This window comes from Cavia porcellus, unplaced genomic scaffold (genome assembly GCF_034190915.1).
Source record: "Cavia porcellus strain 051 isolate PalLab524CR breed Dunkin Hartley unplaced genomic scaffold, mCavPor4.1 scaffold_21, whole genome shotgun sequence".
NCBI lineage: Eukaryota > Metazoa > Chordata > Mammalia > Rodentia > Caviidae > Cavia > Cavia porcellus.
The window spans coordinates 14,506,489-14,529,657 of NW_026947504.1; the positions used below are offsets into that span (position 1 = coordinate 14,506,489).

General features: G+C 37.3%; 1 protein-coding gene across 3 annotated transcripts in view; it reads left to right on the top strand.

Moving 5' to 3' along the window:
• Positions 1–23,169, top strand: part of Stk32a (serine/threonine kinase 32A) — a 112,861-nt gene that overhangs the window by 79,578 nt on the left and 10,114 nt on the right. For all 3 annotated transcript variants that reach the window (XM_013141215.3, XM_003477205.5, XM_063232328.1), the window contains exons 6-8: positions 614–651; positions 6,134–6,223; positions 15,873–15,970. In XM_013141215.3, the coding sequence (XP_012996669.1) occupies positions 614–651; positions 6,134–6,223; positions 15,873–15,970 (226 nt within the window). The remainder of the gene's footprint in view (positions 1–613; positions 652–6,133; positions 6,224–15,872; positions 15,971–23,169) is intronic.

Consider the following 23,169-nt stretch of genomic DNA (forward strand, 5'->3'; position numbering starts at 1 on the left):
GTTTACGGTCTTGCTGTTTGAATTCCTACTTTACATGTTCCATTTTTGTACCTTGAACAACTATTTGTAAAACGACAATATGTAAACACCAACTGTTTATTTTTTTCTCTGAATGTATGTGTTATTTCTACCTATTTTCTGTTTTGTTTAGTCTTTCTTTAAATAAAATTTAAAAATATATATAACCACAATATAGACCACATTTCCCCATTTTATAGAGTCCTGAAAATGTATAGGATCTATGTAACTTTGAGGTTACACAGAAAAATGCTAATTAATATCATTAATGCTACTTTATGGCCATTTAGATGCCTTGTATAATCTTATGAACCATTATTTACATGCTTAGATATAATATGTTCTAGTGTTAAGGGTGAGTTTTTGAACAGAGAGACCCGCATCTTCCATTTACTGACTCTGTGACCTTGGGTAAAGTCTCAGTCTTCTGATCCACAAGTTGGGCATCTCACTAGTAACTGTCTCCTAGGCACGCTGTGAGAATTGAGTACATTCCTTAGACACTAATTAGTACTCTTGAGCATCTTAGCCTTTACCTTTTAGCTCTGTTTGTCTGTTTTATTATGGACAATTTTCTCTTTTTTTATTCCCCCAGGGATATGAAGCCTGATAATATTTTACTTGACGAACATGGTAAGTAAATGATTTGTTTTCAGTTAACTAGAAGATGTGAGCATAGAGCCAGCTACCTGTCTCCCTCAACAGAATATTACACACGAAAAAAGTTGATCAATTGAGTTATATGTATAAACTAATCTTATGATAGGAGGAACTACATGGGGAAACTTTGCTACTTACAACAGTCGTATAGTAGAAAAATATACTCAAATAACATTGAACTTACACAATGAGAAAGTTATTCTCTACCTAATTTTCTTCCACTAGCACTTCTTTAAAAAAAAAAAATCAGAGTGGTTCTGGCATTAGTTTGCCTTACTATCTTATATTACATAATCACTTCTTTTGCCCCATAAAGACAGAGCAGGCCTCAGTATTACAGTATTAGCTAGGTAATAGTACCCATCAAAGTAGTGATATTATTTTATTATTACGTGTACTTTTATACTTTTGTTCTTATGAAGGCAGATTGCTTTTATATCCACAGAAGAGATACCAAGTTTTCTGTTAAACATTTTAGTTAAATCATTGACTTTAAAGAAAAATATGAAGGACATAAAAGATTATGTGGTGCCTCGTTATAAAATGGGTACACAGGTACTGGCGATAACCATTAAGGTGGGGAGTGAGTGCCTTAGGTTTAAGAAACACGGATTAGCTATGCTTCGGAAGCTATGAACCTCTTCACAGGTGATTAAATCCGCATAGTCCCTCCTGGTGTTTACCTTCCTGTGCAGATGGGTTTATGGTGCTGCATCTGGGCAGTCCTATAGAGAACACAGCCTGTGTGTTGTAAATGTTACGGAGACACCAATACCCTTGTCCTATATTCAGAATGCTGCCGGATGAGAATTGTAAATCCGCAAAACTTCTTACTTGTTCAGCTTTTACAATGAGAATTTGCACGTGAGCTGGAACTCCAAGTCCGCTCTGTTGCTCATCATTTATTTACCTCCCTCAGTTTTAAACCTGACCTCTGAGTCCCTGCCTGTGCCGCGGGCTGAGAAACACTTCTGTGTATGACCTCTAATCTCAAAGCTCAGGGTCATTATTTATTTATGAACTGTCTAAAAGGATTTCTTCCACTTTTCTTCTAATGTCTTCTTTCTTTCTTACCTTTACTGTCTCTGACATCTGTGAACAGATTTGTGAATCTCAAGAAAGCGGGCAATGGGGAGACTTAGCGTGAAGGTGACTTTCACAAAAACGCCAGCTCTTCCTGCCTTAGGTAGAAGGCAGCATCCTCTCCTGCTCAGCTTTAAATAAACTCTGTGAAGCTTTAAACTCGTAGAGAGGTGGCCTGCAGACGTGAACTAAGAAGAAAATATGCTTATTTTGCAACTAAGAAGAAAAGTGCTCTGTGCTTAGGGCCAAGCTTTCTGATAGTACGTGGCTGGTCCAGAAGCAGCAGGTTGGGGTTCACCTCACCTGCCCCTTGGCCAGTTCCCTCTGGCCATGGTGCCTGTTGCTCCTGAGGAGAGCCAGATAGACCGTATCAAGCAAAATTTCAATATTTATCATGCATTTTAAGAACAGTGCTTTAGTCTTGGGTCTCAGACATGTTTCATCTCTCCTCTACTGGAGAGCATCCTCCTCTCCTCCACCCATCTTCTTCCTCCTTATTTCTTGGCAACTTGCTGATTATAGATGAGGCACATGATAAATCAGCTAATCTTCGGATGTAACCACACTTAGACCCTACCCTGAAAGTGAAAGACTGCAGCAGTGTACTCACGGGCATGGATTCGGGAGCCAGTTTGGTTTAGTTCAAAACCACATTCACCTCCTCACTAGCTCTGACAGTTTCAGCAGGTTTTCTAAACATTCTCCATGTCTTGGTTTTTGCAGGGATTACTTGGTTTCTTCTTAGGGTCACTTTTGGAATGGCTGATATAATAGTCCTGCGTCACTTGATGTAATGTCCACCACAGAGGAGTCAGTCACTATGGTTCCCAAGAAGTAGTAGTTGCTTTCTGCCCTGCTGAAGGAAGCTTGGACTTCTTGTTTCACGTGCCTTTGTTTAAACTAGCGTGTATCGCATCAGACAGTCTGTGAAAGCTGAATACTTATATTTCCTACATAATTATTTCAGTTCCAGAGGAGTTACACCACATGCTTGTGTACTTGGCAGATCATGCTTTGTATCAGTTTCACTTTACTCTTGATCACTTCACCGTCAGTGATTTATTCTGCTTTGCGTCATGTGTAGAGGGGGCTAAAGTCACTATTTATAGCGTTTTTATTCTTCTTGGGCTGGGGCTCCGTTGTTTAGGAACTGTGAACTCCCATCCCAGCCTATTTGAGAGGCAATTCTAGTCTACATCTATTATCTGGTATATTATCTACAATGACCCAAAAAGAGGCTTTTCTGTCTTACATTCCCTTCTCAAACCACCATTTCTCTTGATGAGAGAAAAAGTGTCTCTGAGCATTAGCCTAGGGATTCCATTCTGGAAAACAAAAACATCTTTTTTTTTTTTTTTTTGTCTTTTTCTTTTTTATCGGTACCAGCGATTAAATTCACGACTGCCTGCTTGCAAGGCAGGTGCTTATGCCGCTGAGCTAAACCCCCAGCCCCTAACAAAAACATCTTGAGGTCACTTTTATTTATTTAGGATTCTGAAAGGCTAGGACTTCTGACATTGCTCAGGACCCATAATTAATCTCATTTAAGTGAAAATCTTCCTAATCTGTCTCCTCTCAACTCATTATGAAATTGCTTGTGTGAGAAACACAGACTTGCAAATCAATCCCTGCCTTTTGGAACATATTCCGATGTGATCTTCTATGTGGAGCTCCTATTTGAAGTCCTCACTTGTAGTTTCCACTGCTGGCCCATCACCCAGGCCCCTTCTGTGGGGATATTAGCAGGTGTAAAGAGCCACCTATATCTTGATATTCCGCCCTTGCCTGTCCTTCCAACTGAGCACTGTGTTGGAACATGTAATTTAGGTTGTAATCCAGCACAATTCACTAACAGAAACTTTGTTTTCTTCTTATTGAATCATATTATTCATGATAACCAAAAATATTGACATTTAATAGAGATGGTTATTACATGGAAAATCTTTCCATGACATGAATGAGCATTCCTTGTACATCAGAATTTGTTATAAAAATATGTTTTAATTCAAAGCGTATCTGATGCTGATTTCCCCAGATGTCTCATTTACTAGCTCAGAGCCTGGATGGTATCAGATGTTGGATGACTCATAACCAACTGTCCTGATAATATATTTTCATATTCTAGAAATTTGAGTGCTTCAATTCTATCAATTCTGTATTATCTAAAATTCTTGGGATTGTCTTAAATTATTCATGAAATAAACACTGCATCTAGATGAGCAGTAATGTCTGCCTGACATATCATAATAAATATGGAATCATCTATAATACAGCTTTCTTAATATCATCCCCTTGTCATAAGAAGAGGCATAAAAACTCAGGCTACGGTGTGAGGGAGAACTGAGCTTGCCGTTTTAACAGCTTATCCCTTGCGGAGTCCTAAAATGTTTCTAAAATTCAAAAAGATAGTGTTTTTTAAAGAATGCATATATATAAGGCAGAATATTGCCCCTTTCCTCCATATAATTAGCTTTATTAGTCTCAAGGAGTGCCTAAGGATATGCATTTTTAACAAACACCACAAGAAAGCTATGGCATACATACATAAACACTTGCAAGTAGGCGAGGGTTTTGAAAGTTGAAGATGGCATAACTGATTTGTTATTGTGCCCCAGAGTATTATGCTGATGAGAAAGATCCTCAGTCCTAGTACAGGCTCAGTAAGAAAAAGTGTAGCTAATGAGAGCAATGATGGCTGAATTCAATGACTCGGTAAGATAAATTCAGATTTTTAATGTGATCCTGTGTCTCAAAACCACAGAGGTTAAAAAGAAGGAAAGTCAGAAGCTCTCCCCAAAGGACATTAGATCAGGAAGACTTTAGTCTTATACTTGAAAAACTCCTCACACAAAGATCCTGGTTTTTTACTGTGGGAGATTTTGCTCTGCTGCCTCTTCCTGCTGAGGAAATTTGGTGGTTTGGAGACATTGGTAATTAGGAAGACTAGCCAGGAATGGGAGATGCTTTTGGTACCCAGTGGGTAAGAGATAGGGATGATAATAAATATTTAGTCATGCACAAATCAGCCCTCAATAGTAATGAGTTTGTGAAACTCTGTTTCTGGGGTCACTTAGGTCTTAGATTTGTGGAAGTAGCTATCACCATTTTTCATAGGGAATTCTGCCTCCTTCAGTCAGCAGGAGACTCACCCTTCCTCTGGGATCAGCACTCAGATTCACTTTCACAGCACAGAAAGGAAGTGAGCAGATGTTACCAGGCTGAACAAACTATGGCAGCATTTGGAGGAACTGGGGCTTAGGGTCTCTGTCCCTGATCCTGTGAAGTTCAAATTCATTGTTTAGCTTAAAGAGCACCAAGCTGGAGAAGATCATGGGCCTTATATAAGTTTTCCTCATTCATTAGTAGGCATTCCAGTAGGCACAAACAAAATGAAACAAAACAACTCTGAGCTAATCAGAATGTAGGAACGTGACTACAAATCTACTGTGTGTCAGGGATGGAGTTCAGGGCAGAGCCTGAGTCTCTTTGCCCCCTTTCCAGTGCTCAGCATTCAGCCCCTTTAAAACAAAAGCTGAGGTTTCCCTCCTCCTTTTCCTGAGAGTTAATGAAGACAACCTGAACTCTCCCCCCCCCCCCAATGCTAATAGCATTTCAGAAAAATCAGAACAAAGACTGTTTCTTGGCCAAAAATACGTGTATTTACACTTGGGTCTGCCTATAGTATTTTGCATGTATTTTGATTTATTTATTTTTATTTTAAAGAGAACTAAAAAAACAATAAAAACAGTATAGAATTTCAAAGCAAGATGATAGGAAATTGACAATGGTTATCATATTGCATATTATTGTCTTCAAAATAGTTGCTCAGATTACCAGATATAAGTGTGCAAAATTGATCAAGCAATATAAACACTAACTGTTCCTTTCAATGAACTAATAGAATGAGTAGTACAATTATCTTAGCTATTGTGTGTGTGTGTGTGTGTGTGTGTGTATTTTAAGTTCCTTTAGAAGGTGCTTGAAACTGTGATGTGTGGAACAGTTCTTAGCTACGTCCTCATGATAGTCGTAGGTTAAACAGCTTAAAATGTTACCAATAGCAAAATTGCCTATGTAGAATCATCAGAGCATAAACTCCTTCACTGAAGTTAAAACTTCCAGAGGTTGAACTACAGTTTTAATCAGAGATGTATCAGTGAATGTGTGGCTACTGGAGAGCTGCTGATTTAAGACCATACCGACCTTAGGGATGAAATAAATGAGTTTCATTGCCTGTACCCCATTGCAACTAGTATACAACGACTTACAGACTAAGTTTCCAGATTCTTCCAGCCTAAAATGAGACAGACACGTGATGGTACAACTGGGTTGAAGGGGACTTACCATTCTCTGTGCCTTTCTTTCTCCCCAGGGCATGTGCACATCACAGATTTCAACATTGCAGCCATGCTGCCCAAGGAGATGCGGATCACCACCGTGGCTGGCACCAAGCCTTACATGGGTATGGACCTCCTGAGTGACCACTGGGAATAAGAGCAAAGCTTTTGTGTTTCTGTTTATTGCAGGTTAAATCTGCAGGGATTTGCAGTTAAGAGAAAACAAATTCCCCTCTTATTTTACCTGGGCTTCTGATTTAATATGTGTGAGGTGATCTTTGAGATCTTCAGTAGCAAATCTACAGGGTGATATTGATTCAGCCAGGTCATTTTGAAGCATTTTGAAAATATTCTTTCATAAGCTAATTATGGCAGTCTCTAATTCCCAGCAAAAACTGTTAATTAATGCCGTAAGTGTCTACTAATTGTGTGCTTGGTAACGTCTCAGATGCTGGCGACCCAGGAGTGAGCAACACATATAAGATCTTTGCATATTATTATGAGGAAATAACAAATAGAATCAAGTTAAAAAGGAAGAAACAGTAATAACATAAAATGATAATATGTGACCAAAGAATTATTGTATCTCTAGTTGACATAACACTGCATTACTTTCATAGGGCTGTCAGTTGTATAAAATACCTTCTCAATTATAATTTTAACTTCAATTTTTTGTCACACACAGCAATCGTATTTATTTTTCTCTTGAAAGATGAGGAAATTTTGCCTCAAAAAAGATTAAATGACTATAATTTTGGGTACAGTGAGACAAGGTATAGTCTGTGCTTTGATGATTTAGAATTTATTGAGTTCTGACTAATAGTATATGGTGAGGTGCAAAATTTCCAGCAAGCCCCCAGGCTTAATTGTATTAACATGTCAACTACAAATTCTTAGCTATCAGAGGGTCTGATTTCTATAAAGATCTAACTTTTCCTACTTCATGTACACCTCACAGTGTACTGTGATAGTCACTGTTTAGGAAACATTCAGCACTGAGGAAGAGAGTGTTCTTCCTTTTTGCTCCCCATCTTGAGAGGCAAGTAAGTTGGATCCCAAATAATTATCTGTAAATAATGAGATGCCTGTAAAGACCAGGGGTTTGTGCTCCACTCTTGGTTAGATGTCTGTTTTATTATTGAACTTGCTGATTGATCCCTGAGCTAGCAGACCCCAAAGGACCATGGAGAATTGATAAATTTGGAACAAGTCTTAATGAGGAGGAGGAGAGAAATATACTTCGAGTTTGAATGTGTTTAGGGGACACAGGATGTGACCCTGTTTCACAGAGGCCCCTCTAGTGCTGGGTGCTGCCTGGGAAGGAGGAGGTGCTGTCAGCGTGGCTTCCTGGGAACACCAGCAGTCTCAGTACAACCCTACTGTATCAGACCCTTTGAGGGTGGAGTCCAAGGCATCCACTGGTTAAAAAGTTCTTCATGTAATTCTGCTGTGCGGTCCGGAATGACCACCGCTGCCAGCCCTGGGGCTAAGACAGCACGTTGTCTTAGGATCTTTCTGCCTCTATTATTCCTCTTCTGTGGTTTAAAAAGCTGGAGAAAGAGCTGTGTGAGAACCAGATGTGTCTTCCATACGACCCCCAGGTGGTAGGATCTAGTCCACAGAGTGGAGAGGAAAAGAGTTGACTCAATTATGGGATTAGTTTCCAAGTTGATACCACTGAATTTGAAAGTATCCATAGTAACAGCTGTGAGAAGCGAAAACAATTAAAATTTATTAGGTCACAGGCTGAGTGGTCACGAGGGGATCCTCGATCCAGCCAAAGCAAGAGGTTAGATGTTGCACAGTTGCTGGTAGAAGATAAATGGGCAATGCAATTCATGCTTTTATCCTAATTAGTAAGGTGTGAAAACAGGTGAGGCTGCTGTATAATCTGGTAGGATTAATTTGGACATAGAATGAATTTCATTGGCTAGTGATGATCAGAGTAACTCAGGCAAAATACCTGAACTTGCAAATCAAGGGCAAGAGCAATGCTACTTTCTCTTTAATTCTCTTTCATCCTCCATATAATATGCAGACAACCCCCTACATCCAGGGCCACCTCATGTCCCAACAGGAAGAAATCTATGGGAGGATAAGCAGCTTTATTTTATGTGACATTTGAATAACTGCAAATTTCTTAGCATTCAATTATCAGTGAGCGGACTGAATCTCTTTTGTTACTTCTAAAATAATGGACACATGAATTCAATCTGTTTTCTGCCTAAAACCCATGGCACTAGGATGATAAAAGGGAATATCCAAACCTGCTGTTCTGATGAGTTTAGTCCCCAGGTTTTCATATTAAGGGTGATTTTCTTGGAGCTAAATCAGAAAATGTGCATGTGGAGTTCCCAGCACTGGTTTCCATGGTGAAAGGGCTAAAGGCAGGCCACCATTATTTCTTCTCGCCAGTGATTTTAAGTACAATATCTGTAGTATTCAAGTTTTTTTTCAAAATTGGCAGCTAGTCTTTTCATAAGATAGAAGTAGAAAATTGGAACCTAGATAAGAGGCTCTTCTTTTCCACTTCACCCTTATAATTAACAGTTGGTAATATTGATCGAAATCTTGGTATAGAACAATGGGTTTAATGCTTTAGGTTCATTTACTCGTTTATTTTTCTTAATAGCCCTATGAACAGACTATACTTATTTTAAAGTAAAGACAGTCAGAAACTAATTTGCCAAAGATCATATGGCTGAAATGTAATAAGTATGAAAAAGCTTAGATTAAACCAAGCTCTGATCACTTCAGAAATCAAGTTTCTCCTTAAAACAAACATGAAGGGAAAATTAATCTCTAAATAAATTATATATACATATATATTTTGAAACATTTTTATCTGCGGCTCTTAAGTTGTTCTAAGCCAATATAATTAGGCCAAAATGTTGGAAACATTTTTTATTTTATTCTGAATTAAATGTCTGACTGTGATACCTGATCTCCTTATTGAAAACTGCCCTTGTTTTTGATTTGGGGCTGATAGACTTTATAATAGGAATTGTGGGTGGATGCCTGCTTCGTCCTTTTTGTTTTGTTTAGGGTATAAATAATACAAAATTTAAAAAATAAACAGTAAGAAATCACTAGTTAATAGATTACATATTTTCATCTTAGAAATAGTTTTTCAAGTTACAGAACTGAAGCATATAAAGTGGACTTTCAAACAGTGAGAGTGCAAACAGTTTTGTTCAGTGATCCAAAAAAAACTCAGTAATATGGTTATCTATCTTATACACTTAAACATATATGCAGTTATAACCTTCAGAGCACTTTCTTTTCTTTTCTTTTGTACAATGACAATTACACATTTTGGGTTTTATTACTCCCACAGTTCTTATTACTTTTTTTGAAGAGAGTAAAACCAAATGCAACATATCAGAACAGAGTCAGTCAAATCAAAAGGATGAACATAATAGATAATGTAAAAACAAAACACTAGGTGATCAACAATGGTTACCATACTGCCTCTTGTTATTTTAAGAAGAATTGCCAGTTATAATAAAATTGAACAAAACAGTAAAGAATAAAACCAAAGCATTGGAGACATTACAGGACTTTAAAAGAAGATAATAGTCAACCGGAATGGGCGTCATAATGAATCTTATTGTCTTCACAGTTTTGCCTATACTTGGTACTATTAAGCAAAGCAGAATAGGGGAAAATCAGTCAAAACAAGATGGTGAGGGCAATACAGGATTTCAAATCAAGTTAATAGGAAATCAAAGTAGGTTACTATAATGTATCCTATTTTTTATTTATTTTCCCTTTATTAAAAAGATAAAAAGAAAAAAGTAAATAATTAAAAAGGGGGGGGGATTGAGATGAAAGAGGGCATAACAACAAAACAGCTCAGGTCAAAACATAACCATTTAAGCAAAATAGTGTTTCACCACAAGATATCCTGACATAAAAATAGTTACCATAGGGTCTCTTTCCTTGAAATCTTTGAGTATAACTTCGTATACTGTAGCACCAAACATATCAAGACACTATAAAACCATTCAACAGAATGACATTATTACAGGGTATTTAGAACCAATTAACAGAAAATGAACAATGCTTCGTCTTTTTGAAAAGCATATTTTCAGTAATTACCTATCTAGCATTCTAAATAAATAATCTAAATAAACTCTACCTATCAGGCATTCACTGGCTTATTTTATACTGTGTGTGTGGAATTCCAATTAGCAATTAACCAGAATAAAAATCTAAAAAGAAATTAGGCCAAAATACTGGATGAAAATTAGAGGAATATTCTATATCTACTCTTATGGGGTGCTGGGCATATTGTTAAGTAATTGTATGAGTGAAAATAAAAAGATGATCTGTCTACCAGTACATTACTACCTTCTTCTACCCAGCGAGGAACTATTGCTTTTAAAAGCTATACTCTGCCTCCATGCTTTGCCCTAATAGAATCCAGGTCAGCATTTCAACAATTAAAAAACCTTATCCTATATATAGAGAAATTGTGTGTGTGTGTGTGTGTGTGTGTGTGTGTGTGTGTGTGCAAACGTGCATTATGCAGAAAGTATTAAATGCTACTAAACAAAGGACAAGCAAATTAATACTTCTACCAATAGATTTTTATTGTTTCCTTCCAATGTTTTTCTCATTTCCAAAAACTTGGATCACACTAAATTGCCTTAACGTAAATTTTTACTTCATAATATAGTAGCAACAGTAATAATATACATCATAATGTTAATGATGTCTCAGGCACTTTAATTTTTTTAGCATTTATTATATCCTTTTTTTTTTTCTTTTTGGTCTGAGACAGGGTCTTGCTATGTAGTTCGTGCTGGCCTTGAATTCACTTTGTAGCTTAGGCTGACCTCAAACTTGCAGCAATCCTCCTGCCTCAGCCTTCTGAGTACTGGGATTACAGGCGTGAGCCTCTATGCCTGGCTGAAACATCTATTATATCCTTAAGCTAAAAAATAACCTTATGAAATAGGTATTATTATATTTTTATTGCATAGATTTAAAATTCAGGCCCAGAGAGAAAATGATCTGATCATAACCATATAGCAACTGGCAGCATGAAATTAAATCCATGTCTAAAAAGGTCCAGTTTGGGGCATTAATGAGGAGGATGGAAATGATAAAGGTATAATGATCCTGTTCACTGAGTTCTTTGCATATTCGACTCCTGTTCTGAGTGCATGATTTATATAAACTAATTCAGCAAGACTGGGACTTCTGTTGTTCTTGCTTGAAAAATGAGCAGACTGAGCAGTAGGAAATTGTCAAACCCTAACTCATAGCATTTCCCTGCTGCCCCTTCAAGCTAATAACTTCGCCAGAGTGTGAGTCCTGACAACCACACTCTGCTTTTTCTCTACACCAGTACATATAGCTATCATTTTGAAAGACTCAGGTCCTACAGATCAGAGGGTGATACCAAATTTACAACTCCTTATTGTTAGACATTAGATTGTTTCTTATTTTGAAATCTGTATAATTTTGTAGTAAAAATCCCATTAGCAATATCATGTCCTGCAACAGTTATTTCTTTGGGATAAATTTGCACTGAGAAATAATAAGGTGTTCTATTCTTGAAAATCACTGAGAGTAAATTTAAGTGTCACCATAAAAAAGGTGTGAAATAAAACATGTGTTAACTGTCTTTATTTAGCTTTTTCCTAATTATGCATGTTTTAAAACACAATGTGGTAGGTAATAAATATGCATAATTTTTGTCAGTTAAAATCAATTAACTGAAAAAGCATTTTTTAGTCAGATGGTATAAATACAAATGTGTTTCCCTCCTGCAAGTTCATATCGATTTCTGCTTGCTCTGGGGTTGCCTGGGATACCCACTTCTCTGCGTCATCACCTCTGCTACACCATGTACCTTTAATCTTCCCCAAATGATAAATAAAAATGATACCCTATTGTGTTATTAAAATTGAATTTCTCTGACTTCTTTTGTAAACGGCCTGTTCACATTCTTTGCTCATTTTCTATTTGGGCATGAGCACCTAAACTTCCTCTGATATTCTTTATTGTTTACATGACGAAGTCTTGCCTTTATGTTTCAGAAATAGTTAAATCCTGAGTATCATATTATGTTATTCACTTGACTATGATTTGTTACTTTTTACTTTGCTGTTTTGTGACTTAAATGAGTTCTAAACTCATCAAATTACTCATCCTTTTGGGCTTTGGGGGGAAGCTTGGGAATGAAACCTGGACCTTGCACATGCCAGCCGCGTACCTGCCACTCGGGGATACCCCTCATCAGTTTACTTCGTGATGTCCGTCTTTGACATTGTTCTTACCAAGATTTCTTCTCACCTCCAGATTTTAGATGACCTTACCTAATATTTTTATTATTTTTTTACTCAGTACATCTGTATATAATTTTACCTGAACTTATATGGTAGGATCTGAATTTATTGCTAGATAACTGAATAGTTATTTTGAGATTGTATCTTATATAAGACCTTTGTCAGACTGATTTGGAAGATATTCACCAAAAAATAACAATTTAAGTGCTAATATCTATATTCTGTGGCTTTCAAATCATTATTATAGCTTCATAATGTGGGTTAATGCATGTGATACAATTTCATCTATTTTTTCCAGAACCTTTTATTATTTCCTTTTTTTCCTTGCAGATAAAATTTAGAATAAATTTTATATAAAGTCCTATGAACCATTTTTATTATGGTAAATTTATAGATTTAACTTTTGGGGTTTTTAGGTCCTGATCAAGATCTAATATATAGGCTTTATAAAAAAACCTGAAAAACCAATTGATGAAAATTCAATGCCTAATATTTAGACTTAATAATACTAAATTTATTAGTAATTGGAGGCATGTCAATCTAAGCCACTACAGAATACAATTACACAATCACCAATCTGTGAAGACTAAAAACCTCAAGTGTCAGGGAATAACCAAATGTGGATAATATTTGCAGCAAAAAGCTCTGAGACCATTGCTGGTCAGCATGTGAACTGCCCGACCACTTTTGTAAATAGTTGGACATTTTCTAGCGTCCATGAAGAAGGACATCCCTATAGCCATCAGGCCCCAGGCTTACATGCACAGGAATGTGCAAGAGAGCATTGCTTACAGCATTCCTATCTTGGAAATAACTCCAATGGCTATCAGTAGGTCAGGTAGATAAATTATAGTATGTATATATCATTAAATGTGAACAAACTTTAACTACCTGAAGTGACTTTGATAAATCTCAAGTGCTGTACTCTTGAAGAAGTAAAGTGAGACACCAAGAAATAGGATTTAAGATGACTTAATAGAACACAATGAATAAGCTTTGTTTTCTTTGTTGTTTCCTTTATTATGAAGCACTGAACTGTGAACTAAATACCTGGCCAGCTAGGCAGTCCCTCACTCAGCCAGTTCATCCACAGCCCTCAGGAAGTACACAAATTTAAACCACTGTTTAGAAATGTATACACCAGGAGTACATCTGTGTCAAATATCAAGAAAATCATTAGCATGTAATTCAGGTTTAGGGATGTAAACAGGGCAGGACACAGACTTGGAAGGAGGTATCTTTTTTGACCTGTAGAATTGTTACATGGGCATTTGCTTATATTAATTAAATTAAAATTTCTTTTTGAATTATCTATAAAAATAATTAAAAAGCAACAACACATAAAATAGTGTATTTTTTGGAGCATGTGTGTGTGTGTGTGTGTGTGTGTGTGTGTGGTTCTGATGATACAACAGGGCTTCTCACATGCTGGAAAGGCTCTCTGCTAACAGGCTATATTCCTAACCACTTAATGGCTCTTTTTGAAGAAAACTTAGTCCCTCTGCAAGACTTTTACAACCTCTCAGGAGCAGGGGATATTCTTGAAGGAAGAGTGAAATTCCCTTAGGAGCTGCTGGTTTTTCTGCTATTTAGAAACTCAGAGAATTACTCATTTGTTCAGCTTTTGTATGCTGTCATGATTTTTCTTCCTAATGTCCTACCAAATACCTCAGTACATAGCACACCATGATTATCTGCTCAGTGGACAAACGCATGTCTAGGCCTTCAGGCCTGAAAATAGAGCAGGCAGAAGAGCAGACAAACAAAAACAAAACCAAAAAATAGTTACTCAGTAAAGCTAGGGGAAAAAAAGATAAGAATACTCATAAATTCTGAGCTGATCCCAAATGACAGACGACAGAGCTTTTCCAGGGTGATGATTATGTTGTTTGGCGTGCTCCTACCACAGTGGATCCAGTTAGCCCTCAGACCTCTTTGCAGTTTCGCTAAGTGAGATGTCTGTCACTTACCATCTGGGGGACTCTCTGGGATGACTTGCTGTGAGATACTGAAAAGGGAAAGCAGAAGTATGGCCCATGCTATCTATTCTGTAGGTGTTCTCTGGGGCCACGCCATTATCTGCCAGTCCCACTGGGAGCTGTGGTTTGCAGGAAGGATGCAGTGATGCAGGAGAGGTGAATTCACTAGGACACGAGGTCTGCTTAGTCTTCCTACATCAAGCTCCTATTTGAGGTCAGTCTGGGCATTGGAAAGTCAACATTCTATCTCTAATTGGGTGTTGTCTATGAAATTCTATTTAGAGTTGGTGTGAACTGCATAGGCGAGCCTGAGTATGCAGATGGTACCTCATCTCCGTTTCCTTTTCCAGCGTCAGCACCTTATTAGAGGCACTTGGCATCAACCCTATGACCTTTTCACTAGGTACATTCCTTGTTACTATGGATGTCTGCCTGTCTAAGAAATTAATAGTTTTGACCAGCTGATAAGTACGAGGCTCTATATTGAGATTTCAACATACATTATCTCATGTACTTTATAAATCTGTAAAGATTTCCTGTTATTCTCATTTTGCTAATCACATTCTGCCAGCTGATTTGTTCAAGACCACAATCTGTGGTGGAGGCAGAACTTGAACCCAGATGGCACAGTTTCAGAGCTAATGTTTAAAACTGCGGCTTGAGTAGTTGATTATTTATCCATTCACTTAACGAATTGCTGCCCATTTAGCCTGACTGCTAGGTTCTGTACTAGACATTAGGAATGTCACGGTGAGCAAGCCAACAGGATGCCCACGATTGCTGTGTGTTTGATCTCCTATTCCAGCCCTTGTGGTACTAAGAGTATGTAGAGTTGCCTGTGGGTCAGTGTACTTAGAGTAACAGAAGAGTCATTCCAGGGGCTGAGATTGATTTGTGACCCTGCCTTTCATCAAAGCCAGTTCAGAGACACCTTGGATCTCCAATTGGTAATGACCCGAAGATGTAGTAAAGCCTTGTGTTTCGTAGAGTATCTATTCTAGCTTTTCTTCTGCCCTCACCCCCAGCAGGAGGCTGCAACCATTTCCCTTATTTCCAGGGTACGCCAAGGTGAAGAGCCGATCCAGTGTATTGTGTACCCAATTCTGAGCATTGTTTGCAATCATAAATTGAAGTCCTTTAAGTGCAAAATCTTCCAAATCAAGATAGCTCCTTAACCTTCTTTATTTTAGGGTTGGATACATACTTGATGCCGAGGAAGACCCAAGTTTTAATGGGTGCATGGTCTAAGTAAGGGAAGAGTTTCTGTGTTACAGGCTGTGCGTGCCTGTGTGTTGGTTGATAAATGAGACTACTGAGAGAGCTAAGAAAATTAGAAAATTTTTCCTGCTGTGAGCAATCCAGCAAGGGACAATAAACATTCATAAGTGTTTATACTTTCTGTGCTGATAATTCTCCTTTGGAGGAACATGTTGGGAAAATAGAGTCATTAATATCTCAGGGAGTAAAGCTGGCCTAACTTTCCTATGTTTTTTCAGCACCTGAGATGTTCAGTTCCAAAAAGGACACAGGCTATTCCTTTGCTGTGGACTGGTGGTCCCTGGGAGTGACGGCGTACGAGCTGCTACGAGGCCGGGTACAGAAGAACTGCATGCTCTTTGGTTATTCTTTGAGCGAGTTATTTTTTTTAAAATGAAAGAATGTGTTGTTTGCTAAGAATCAAGCCAACTGTATTTGAGAGCTGAAAACAGCTATACTGTGTGCCAGTACTACCCTTTGGGGGTTCTAAACAGATTAATTCATGGTCTTATATACAGGACTAATTGTGTCAGTTAACATTAAATTACCCAGGTAACATTAAATAAACAAAACAGATGTCATATATTTCCAAAGAGCAGAAATCAATATAGTTCACTCAGTGTCCTGGGAAATACACGCCTTTGTTTAAAGAAAGTCATTTTGCAGTCCCAGTACAGAATTCTAATTCAGACACATCTCATCAAAGTAGTGTGAATTATTAACACAACAGAACTCATGCCCTACCCTGTCTGTCATTTGGTTCCCTGGTTAGGGGTTCAGTGGTAAATTAGAGTACTTTCCTTCTGAAGAAAACATTTCCCAATCTAAGAAACTTTTTTAGAAAAAATATAAAAATGAAAGGACTATGAACAAAAATGTATTTTATACAACTTTTACAAATTATTGCAGAATTTAGATGCCCTCAAGGCTGCATCTTAGTTAGCTTGGCTTACCAAACACTACAGTGGGTGTCTTAAATATAGATTTTTATTTTATCACAATTAGAAATACTGGAAGATCATGGTGGTAGAGGTGTTTGGGCTTTGGTCTCACTGACATGCAGATGGTGACCTTATCCTGTGCTCACTGGGATGAGACACAGAGTGATGGAATGGGGGTGGTGGAGACAACTCTGCCTCTTCTTTAAGGTCACTAAGTCACAATCTCACCCTGAGGCCTCTACCCTCATGACCTACTCTAGCCTTAATGACCTGCCAGAGGGGCCCTGCCAAATACCATCCCAGTGAGGATTAGAGCTTCGGTATGTGAATTTGAGTCACCTTTGCATCCCGAAAATTTGTGTCTTTCTCACATGCATAATGCATTTATTCCATTTCCATAGCCACAAAAGCCTTAACTCATTTCAGTACCAACTCTGCAGTCTGAAGTCCAAAGTCTTCTCTAAATATCATCTGAGTTGAGTAGGGATGAGACTCAAGGTATGATTCATAGCAAAAACAAAAATTCTTCTTTAACTGTGAGCCTATGAAACCAGACAAGCTATGTGCTCCTAAAACACAATGGTGGAATTGGCATCAGGCAGACAATTCCATTCCAAAAGAGAAAATATGAAGAGAGAGGGGCCCCGGGTCCAAATCCAACCCCAGACATAGCAAGGAAATGGCCATTACATTTTAAGACACAAGAATGTCCCTTTTGACCATTGTACAGGATGAAATCCATTCTATTGGATAAAATGTCAGGCATAGAAAAAAAAATTCCCAGGTGTTCCCAAAAAGTTGATCACATAGAAGCAAAGAGCTCACTAGAAGGTAGGAGAGATAGAGGGGAAGGGGACAGAGAGAGGCTAGATAATAGGCCCAAATGCAACTGGGGAGAAGTTGTTCTGATGCTCTACACCACAGCGAAACAATGATGGCCTATGACAATGCATTTATACATTTAAAAATAACTGAAGAAGAGTTTGGAAGTTCCCAACACATAGAAATGACAATACATGAAGAAACAGAAACATTTATATGTTTATATAATGTTATATAATATAACACATACTGTGTTACTGTGATATAATATAAATATTATAGTATCAATGTCACATGTTCATTAAAAATAAAAATATAAAAGAATAATCTTCTTGGGATTAATGACCTGTGCTCCAGAACCCCGGCTTGGCAGCCTCACTTGCGTAGCTGAGGGCAGGGAAGGGAGACTCTTCAGTGGCTCTGCAGGACCTCTGTCCTCTGGGCTCACACGGCTGCCAGGTGTGGTGCTGCCCTGTGAAACCCTGGTAGGAAGTTCACCACAAGTCAGTCTATCCTGAATATTTACCTGCATATTCACAGCCAGATAGTAGTATGATCCTGCCTGATCTGAGTCTAAAATCTAAAAGTCTGATAACCTTTCTTCATTCCAAATCCTGCTTTCTTGTGCCCTGTAATTCAAACACTCAGTGTCTCTGCTAGTTTAATCTCATCTTTATCTCTGAGGCTTGCTGAGGCGCTAAATAAGTTCAGGAGTCACAAATATCACCTCTATCAATTGATAGTTCAGCCCTGTATCCTTAGGACTGTCTTCGGAATAAGCATCCTCTTACTTTGCAATACGGATAATCCAGTTGTTTTCCAAATCACCACATTCTGATTCCTTCTTTTTTTTTTTTAATTTTATTTAAAAGGAAAAAGAGAAAAAAACAAAACAAAACAGCTGTGTAAGGGTACAAGTAATACATAACTACAAAAAAGAAACAGTAAGAAATCACCAGTTAATAGATTACACATTATCATCTTATAGTTGCTCAAGTCACAGTATCAAAGTATACAAAGTGGACATTCAAACAGAGAGACTGCAAACAGTTGTGTTCAATGATCCAACCAAAAACATTAATATGGTCAGCTATTTAACACCCCTAAACACACTTGCAGTTGTATCCTTTAGAGCACTTTTTTCCCCTCTCTTTTTTACAACAAAATTCACACATTTTGAGTTTTATTACTCCTTAGTTCTTATTACTTTTTTTTTGGAAGAGAATAAAGTCAAATATGGCAAAACAAAGCTGTCAGTCAAAACCAAGGATAGACATAGCACATGATGTAAAACAGAGTACAAGGTTATCAACAATGGTTACCATAATGCCTCTTGCTTCCTTAAAAAGAATTGTCTATCTCATTAGGTATTATAAAGTTGAACAAAACAGTACAGAACAAGACCAATAAAACTTAAACATTGTAAACATTACAGGACTTCCAAAGCATTCCTTCTTTCTTAAAAGTTTTGTCTTTAATTTTCTCTTCTTTCACATTTCACTGTCAGTACTCAGGAGGAACTCAGCCTGACTACTTCAACATTTTGCCTTAAAATCTCTTCAGCTAGTTTTCGAGTTTTAATCTTCACAAGTTCTACCTGGTAGACATTAGAACATATCAACGGCAAGTTGGCTGCCTTTTTGTAACAAGGATCGCTTTTCTTTCAGTTTCCAGTAACGATCTTCATTTCTGAGATCTGAAAGTTATGCTTAACATCTGGATTTATAAGGTGCATCTCAGAACCCTTCTAATTGCTACTCAATTACCAGCTCCAAATGCTTCCAAATCATTAGATAGTTACAGAAGCACCTCAATGCTCAGTACCAGAAACTTTTAAGTTAACTAAGGATGCCTTGGAAAATTATGAGGTGTGACCACAAAGGAGAGGGAATGTTTAAATTTGAAGTGAATGTTTAAATTTAATCACAGTAAAAGACACATTGCCATAAATCCTTTAAAACACTGTCCTTTTCCTTAAATACACTTTTCCCATTAATCTTGCTACGTTCTGAAGCAGATCTGAAAGTTCTCTTTCAAGAATGTCTTTATTTGTGCAGTCCTGACTGCCTCAATGTCCTGAATCAATTCAAAGCATTTTATCTTTTATGGCCATTGTGACCTTGGGGAAGACCCAGAAGTCACTTGGTGCCAGCTCTGGTGAACAGGAGGTGAGGATGCATTGTAATGTTGTTATGAGCTGCAGTTCTGTAAGGGTAGCACTTGAATGCAGTCTTCATCTTATTTTTGATCACAACTTGTTAGTGCACTTACAACTTGTGTTTTGAAAATGAGGGGAAGTGGTATTAATGGCAATATGTCTTTTGTTATAATAATTGTACCAAGGATTGAATTTGTGCTTCCCAGGCAGACACTTATGCCACTGAGCTAAATCCCCAGCCCTATTTTAAAATTTATTTTTCCATTAATTTTATTGGTCCATTTTAGATATACATAATGATCACATCCACCACAGGGAATTTATAGTCATACATTTCCCATTACTGTCCCTTCAGCCCCTTATTTACAAAAGCTTTGTTTCCATTTTTTCCTTTTGTTCTCATTTTTTTTTCTTTTCCCTCCCTTCCTTTCCCCTGTATCCCTCCTAGTTCCCCATCCTATTTGAATTTGTTTTTCCTATTTCACAAAATATATTAACATTTTGGTCTTACAAGCATGTGTGTCTGATTTCGCTCAAGAATGTGGTCTCAAGATATACCCATTTACCTAGAAATGTACCAAGTTTATCCTTCTTTATGGCAGATTAGTACTCCATCAAGCTAAAAAACAAAAGCCCACATCTTTATCCATTCATTAATCAATGGGCATTTCAGTTGTTTCCGTGGTTAGCTACTACAAACCATGCTGCTATAAACATGGGGATAGATAAAAATATAGATACAAATACAGATATGCATATCTCACTGTAGTATGATGGTTTTAATTCTTTAGGGAATATACCAGGAAAGGGAATAACTGGATTGAATGGAACCTGTAGTCCTAGGTTTTTGAGGAATCTCCACACTGATTTACACAGTGGTTACACAAGTCTACATTCCTACCAGTAGAAAAGAGTTTCTTTTCCTCATACCCTCTCTAGCATTTATTGGTTGACTTCTTGATAACAGCCATTCTTTCTGGAATGAACTGGAATCTCCGTGTTGTTTTAATTTGCATCTCTTGAATGACCAGTGATGTTGAACTTTTTAAATATACGTTTCTTTATTATTTGTTTCTTCACCTGAGAGGTTTCTATTCATTTTTAGATGTCCGTTTTTGGATTTGGTCTTTAAATTTTGGAGTCTGGTTCTTTTTAGTTCTTTACACATTGTAGATAGTAGTCCTTGTCTGAGGAATAGCTGGCAAGATTTTTTCCCCCACTTTGTGTGTTGTCTCTTGGCTCTGTTGAAGATTTCTTTTGCTGTGCAAAAGCCTGTTAGTAAGACAAGACCCGAGTTGTTGATTCTTTCTGATGTTTTCTGTGCAATTTGGATTTTGTTACTAAAATCTTCACCTAAATATGTATTATCAAGAGTTATACTTATTCTCTCTTCCAACAAATTTAGTTTCTTTTTTAATATTTAGATATTTGATCCATTTAAGTTTTAGTTTAGTGCATGTTGAGAGATCAGAATCTAGTTGTAATCTTCAGCATATTGAAAACCATTTACCTTTAGTGAAGGTGTTTGGCTCATTTGTCAAAGATAAGGTGTTTGAGTGTATTTAGAGTTGTTTTTGCATCTTCTAATCTGTTCTGTTGCTCCTTAGGAGTATTTTTTGTTTTTTGTTTTCTTTTGTGCCAGTATCATGCTGTTTTTATAATGCTAACTTTATAGTATAATTTTAAGTTAGGGATTGTGATACTCCTTGTCTTGCTTTGTTGTTCTTGCTATTCTAGGTTTCTTCTGGTTCCAAATGAATTTTAGGATTATTTTCTCTAAATCCATAAGGTATGCTGTTTGTATTTGGGTTGGGATTACATTAAATCTGTGTAACACTTTTGGAACTATGGACATTGTCACTATCTTTGTTCTTCCTACCCAATAACAAAGGGTATCTTATAAAATTTTTAAAATTTAAACACACACTGTAATTTACTATTGGTTTTTCTATATCCATTGGGGGACTAAACAGAAGAAATGTGTTACCTCCAACATGAAAGCTGGAAATCTGAATTTAGGGTGTCAGCAAGGTCAAGATCTGTGAGGATTCTCTTCTTGGATAGTGGATGGCCACCTTCTCACCTCATGGTTCATAACTGGAAGTGGGGGTCATCATAATTCAATGATAATTTGCTCAGGGAGTCAAGATAAGTGCTTCCACCGTAACCAAAGAGGCTGTCATCATTGGGTCTGCTCCATTCACTCCACGGAACTCACGTCACATCTCAACGTTAATTTGTTCATTGTTCTTACTCTTCTGCTTCCCTGAGAAGACCATCATGACACTATTTGTGAGGCATAATCAGATTTTGATGAGCAGTTCATGTTAATGAAAGAGGACCCTCTCTATAAACCGGAAACATAGTTTTTTCCACGGACAGGACAGGTATCACCTGCTTTCACCTACTGATGGACTTTGCTTGCTTTTCTAAAGACGGTTAATGAATGAAAAGAGCATATTGATGTTTTTACAGACAAAAAGCAAAAGAATCACATCATTTACATAAAAGGAGAAACCTCCTCCTCAAGTTATTTCCTCAAATAACTTCTTCCTGAGGCCCTGAGTAGCCCTTAATGATTCAGAACAGACCTTGGAAACTTCCCATCAGATTTTGAGCTTAATCACAGTCTTCACTAACATACTCCTGTTAACCTGCTTTGTCCTCTCTTGGTATCTTAGTTTGCTGTTGCCCTTGAAGGGCAAAGGTCCATATCTTTAGTAGTTAAGATAGGTGCCTCTTTACTTTTGCACCAAAATCTTGCTTCCTTAGCTGTAGCTCTTGCTTTAGTACTCCTGAGACAGAAGTATGTAATTATAACACATCCTTTACTTGCTTGTCACATTTTACATTTCTTTCTTATTCATTTAGGCTAGTCTCGACTCATGATTTATATGTTGCGTTAGAGTTGTTTTATAAATTCGGTTACATATTGTAACTTTGCTTTGTACCTTGCATCTTCTCTCAAATGTATGTTTACATGTCTGCTGTCCAGGTAAGTATTTGTTTCTTTATTTAGACTTGTGACTACACTAACCTAGAAACTATATGGTTTTAGTCTCCATTGCATCCACCGTGCAGAACAGAGGTGCTGAGACATAGGCATTCACTAAGTGTTTGGCAAGCGCATAAATACATAATTGTGACATTTGATGAATTGAAGTGAAATTTTAAATTAGAACTAGAAAAGTAAGTTAAGTTAACTATAGATGGGTTGATTATTTTTATAATGAACCGACAGGCCATCAAGATGAATGGAATCTTTCGGTGATTTAGAACTATACTAATAAAAAATAAAAACTGAAAAACATTATATTCATAATGGAAACTAAAAAATACATTCAGGGCCAGGGAGTTAGCTCAGTGGCACAATGCCTACCTGGCAAGCATAAGGCCCTGAGTTTGAGTACCAAAAGTTTTTTTAAAAAATACATTTAACACGAGAAGTGTCACACTTGTACATTGCATGAAAACTGAAAATAATATTAAAGTAGCAATCTAAACGAATGAAAAGATATCCCCTCCCCCAGAATGTTAATTCACTCACATGGCTTTCTACAGTAAATGAAGAAAACCAAATACTCTTAGGCTACCTGGCTTGTGGCCTTAATTGGT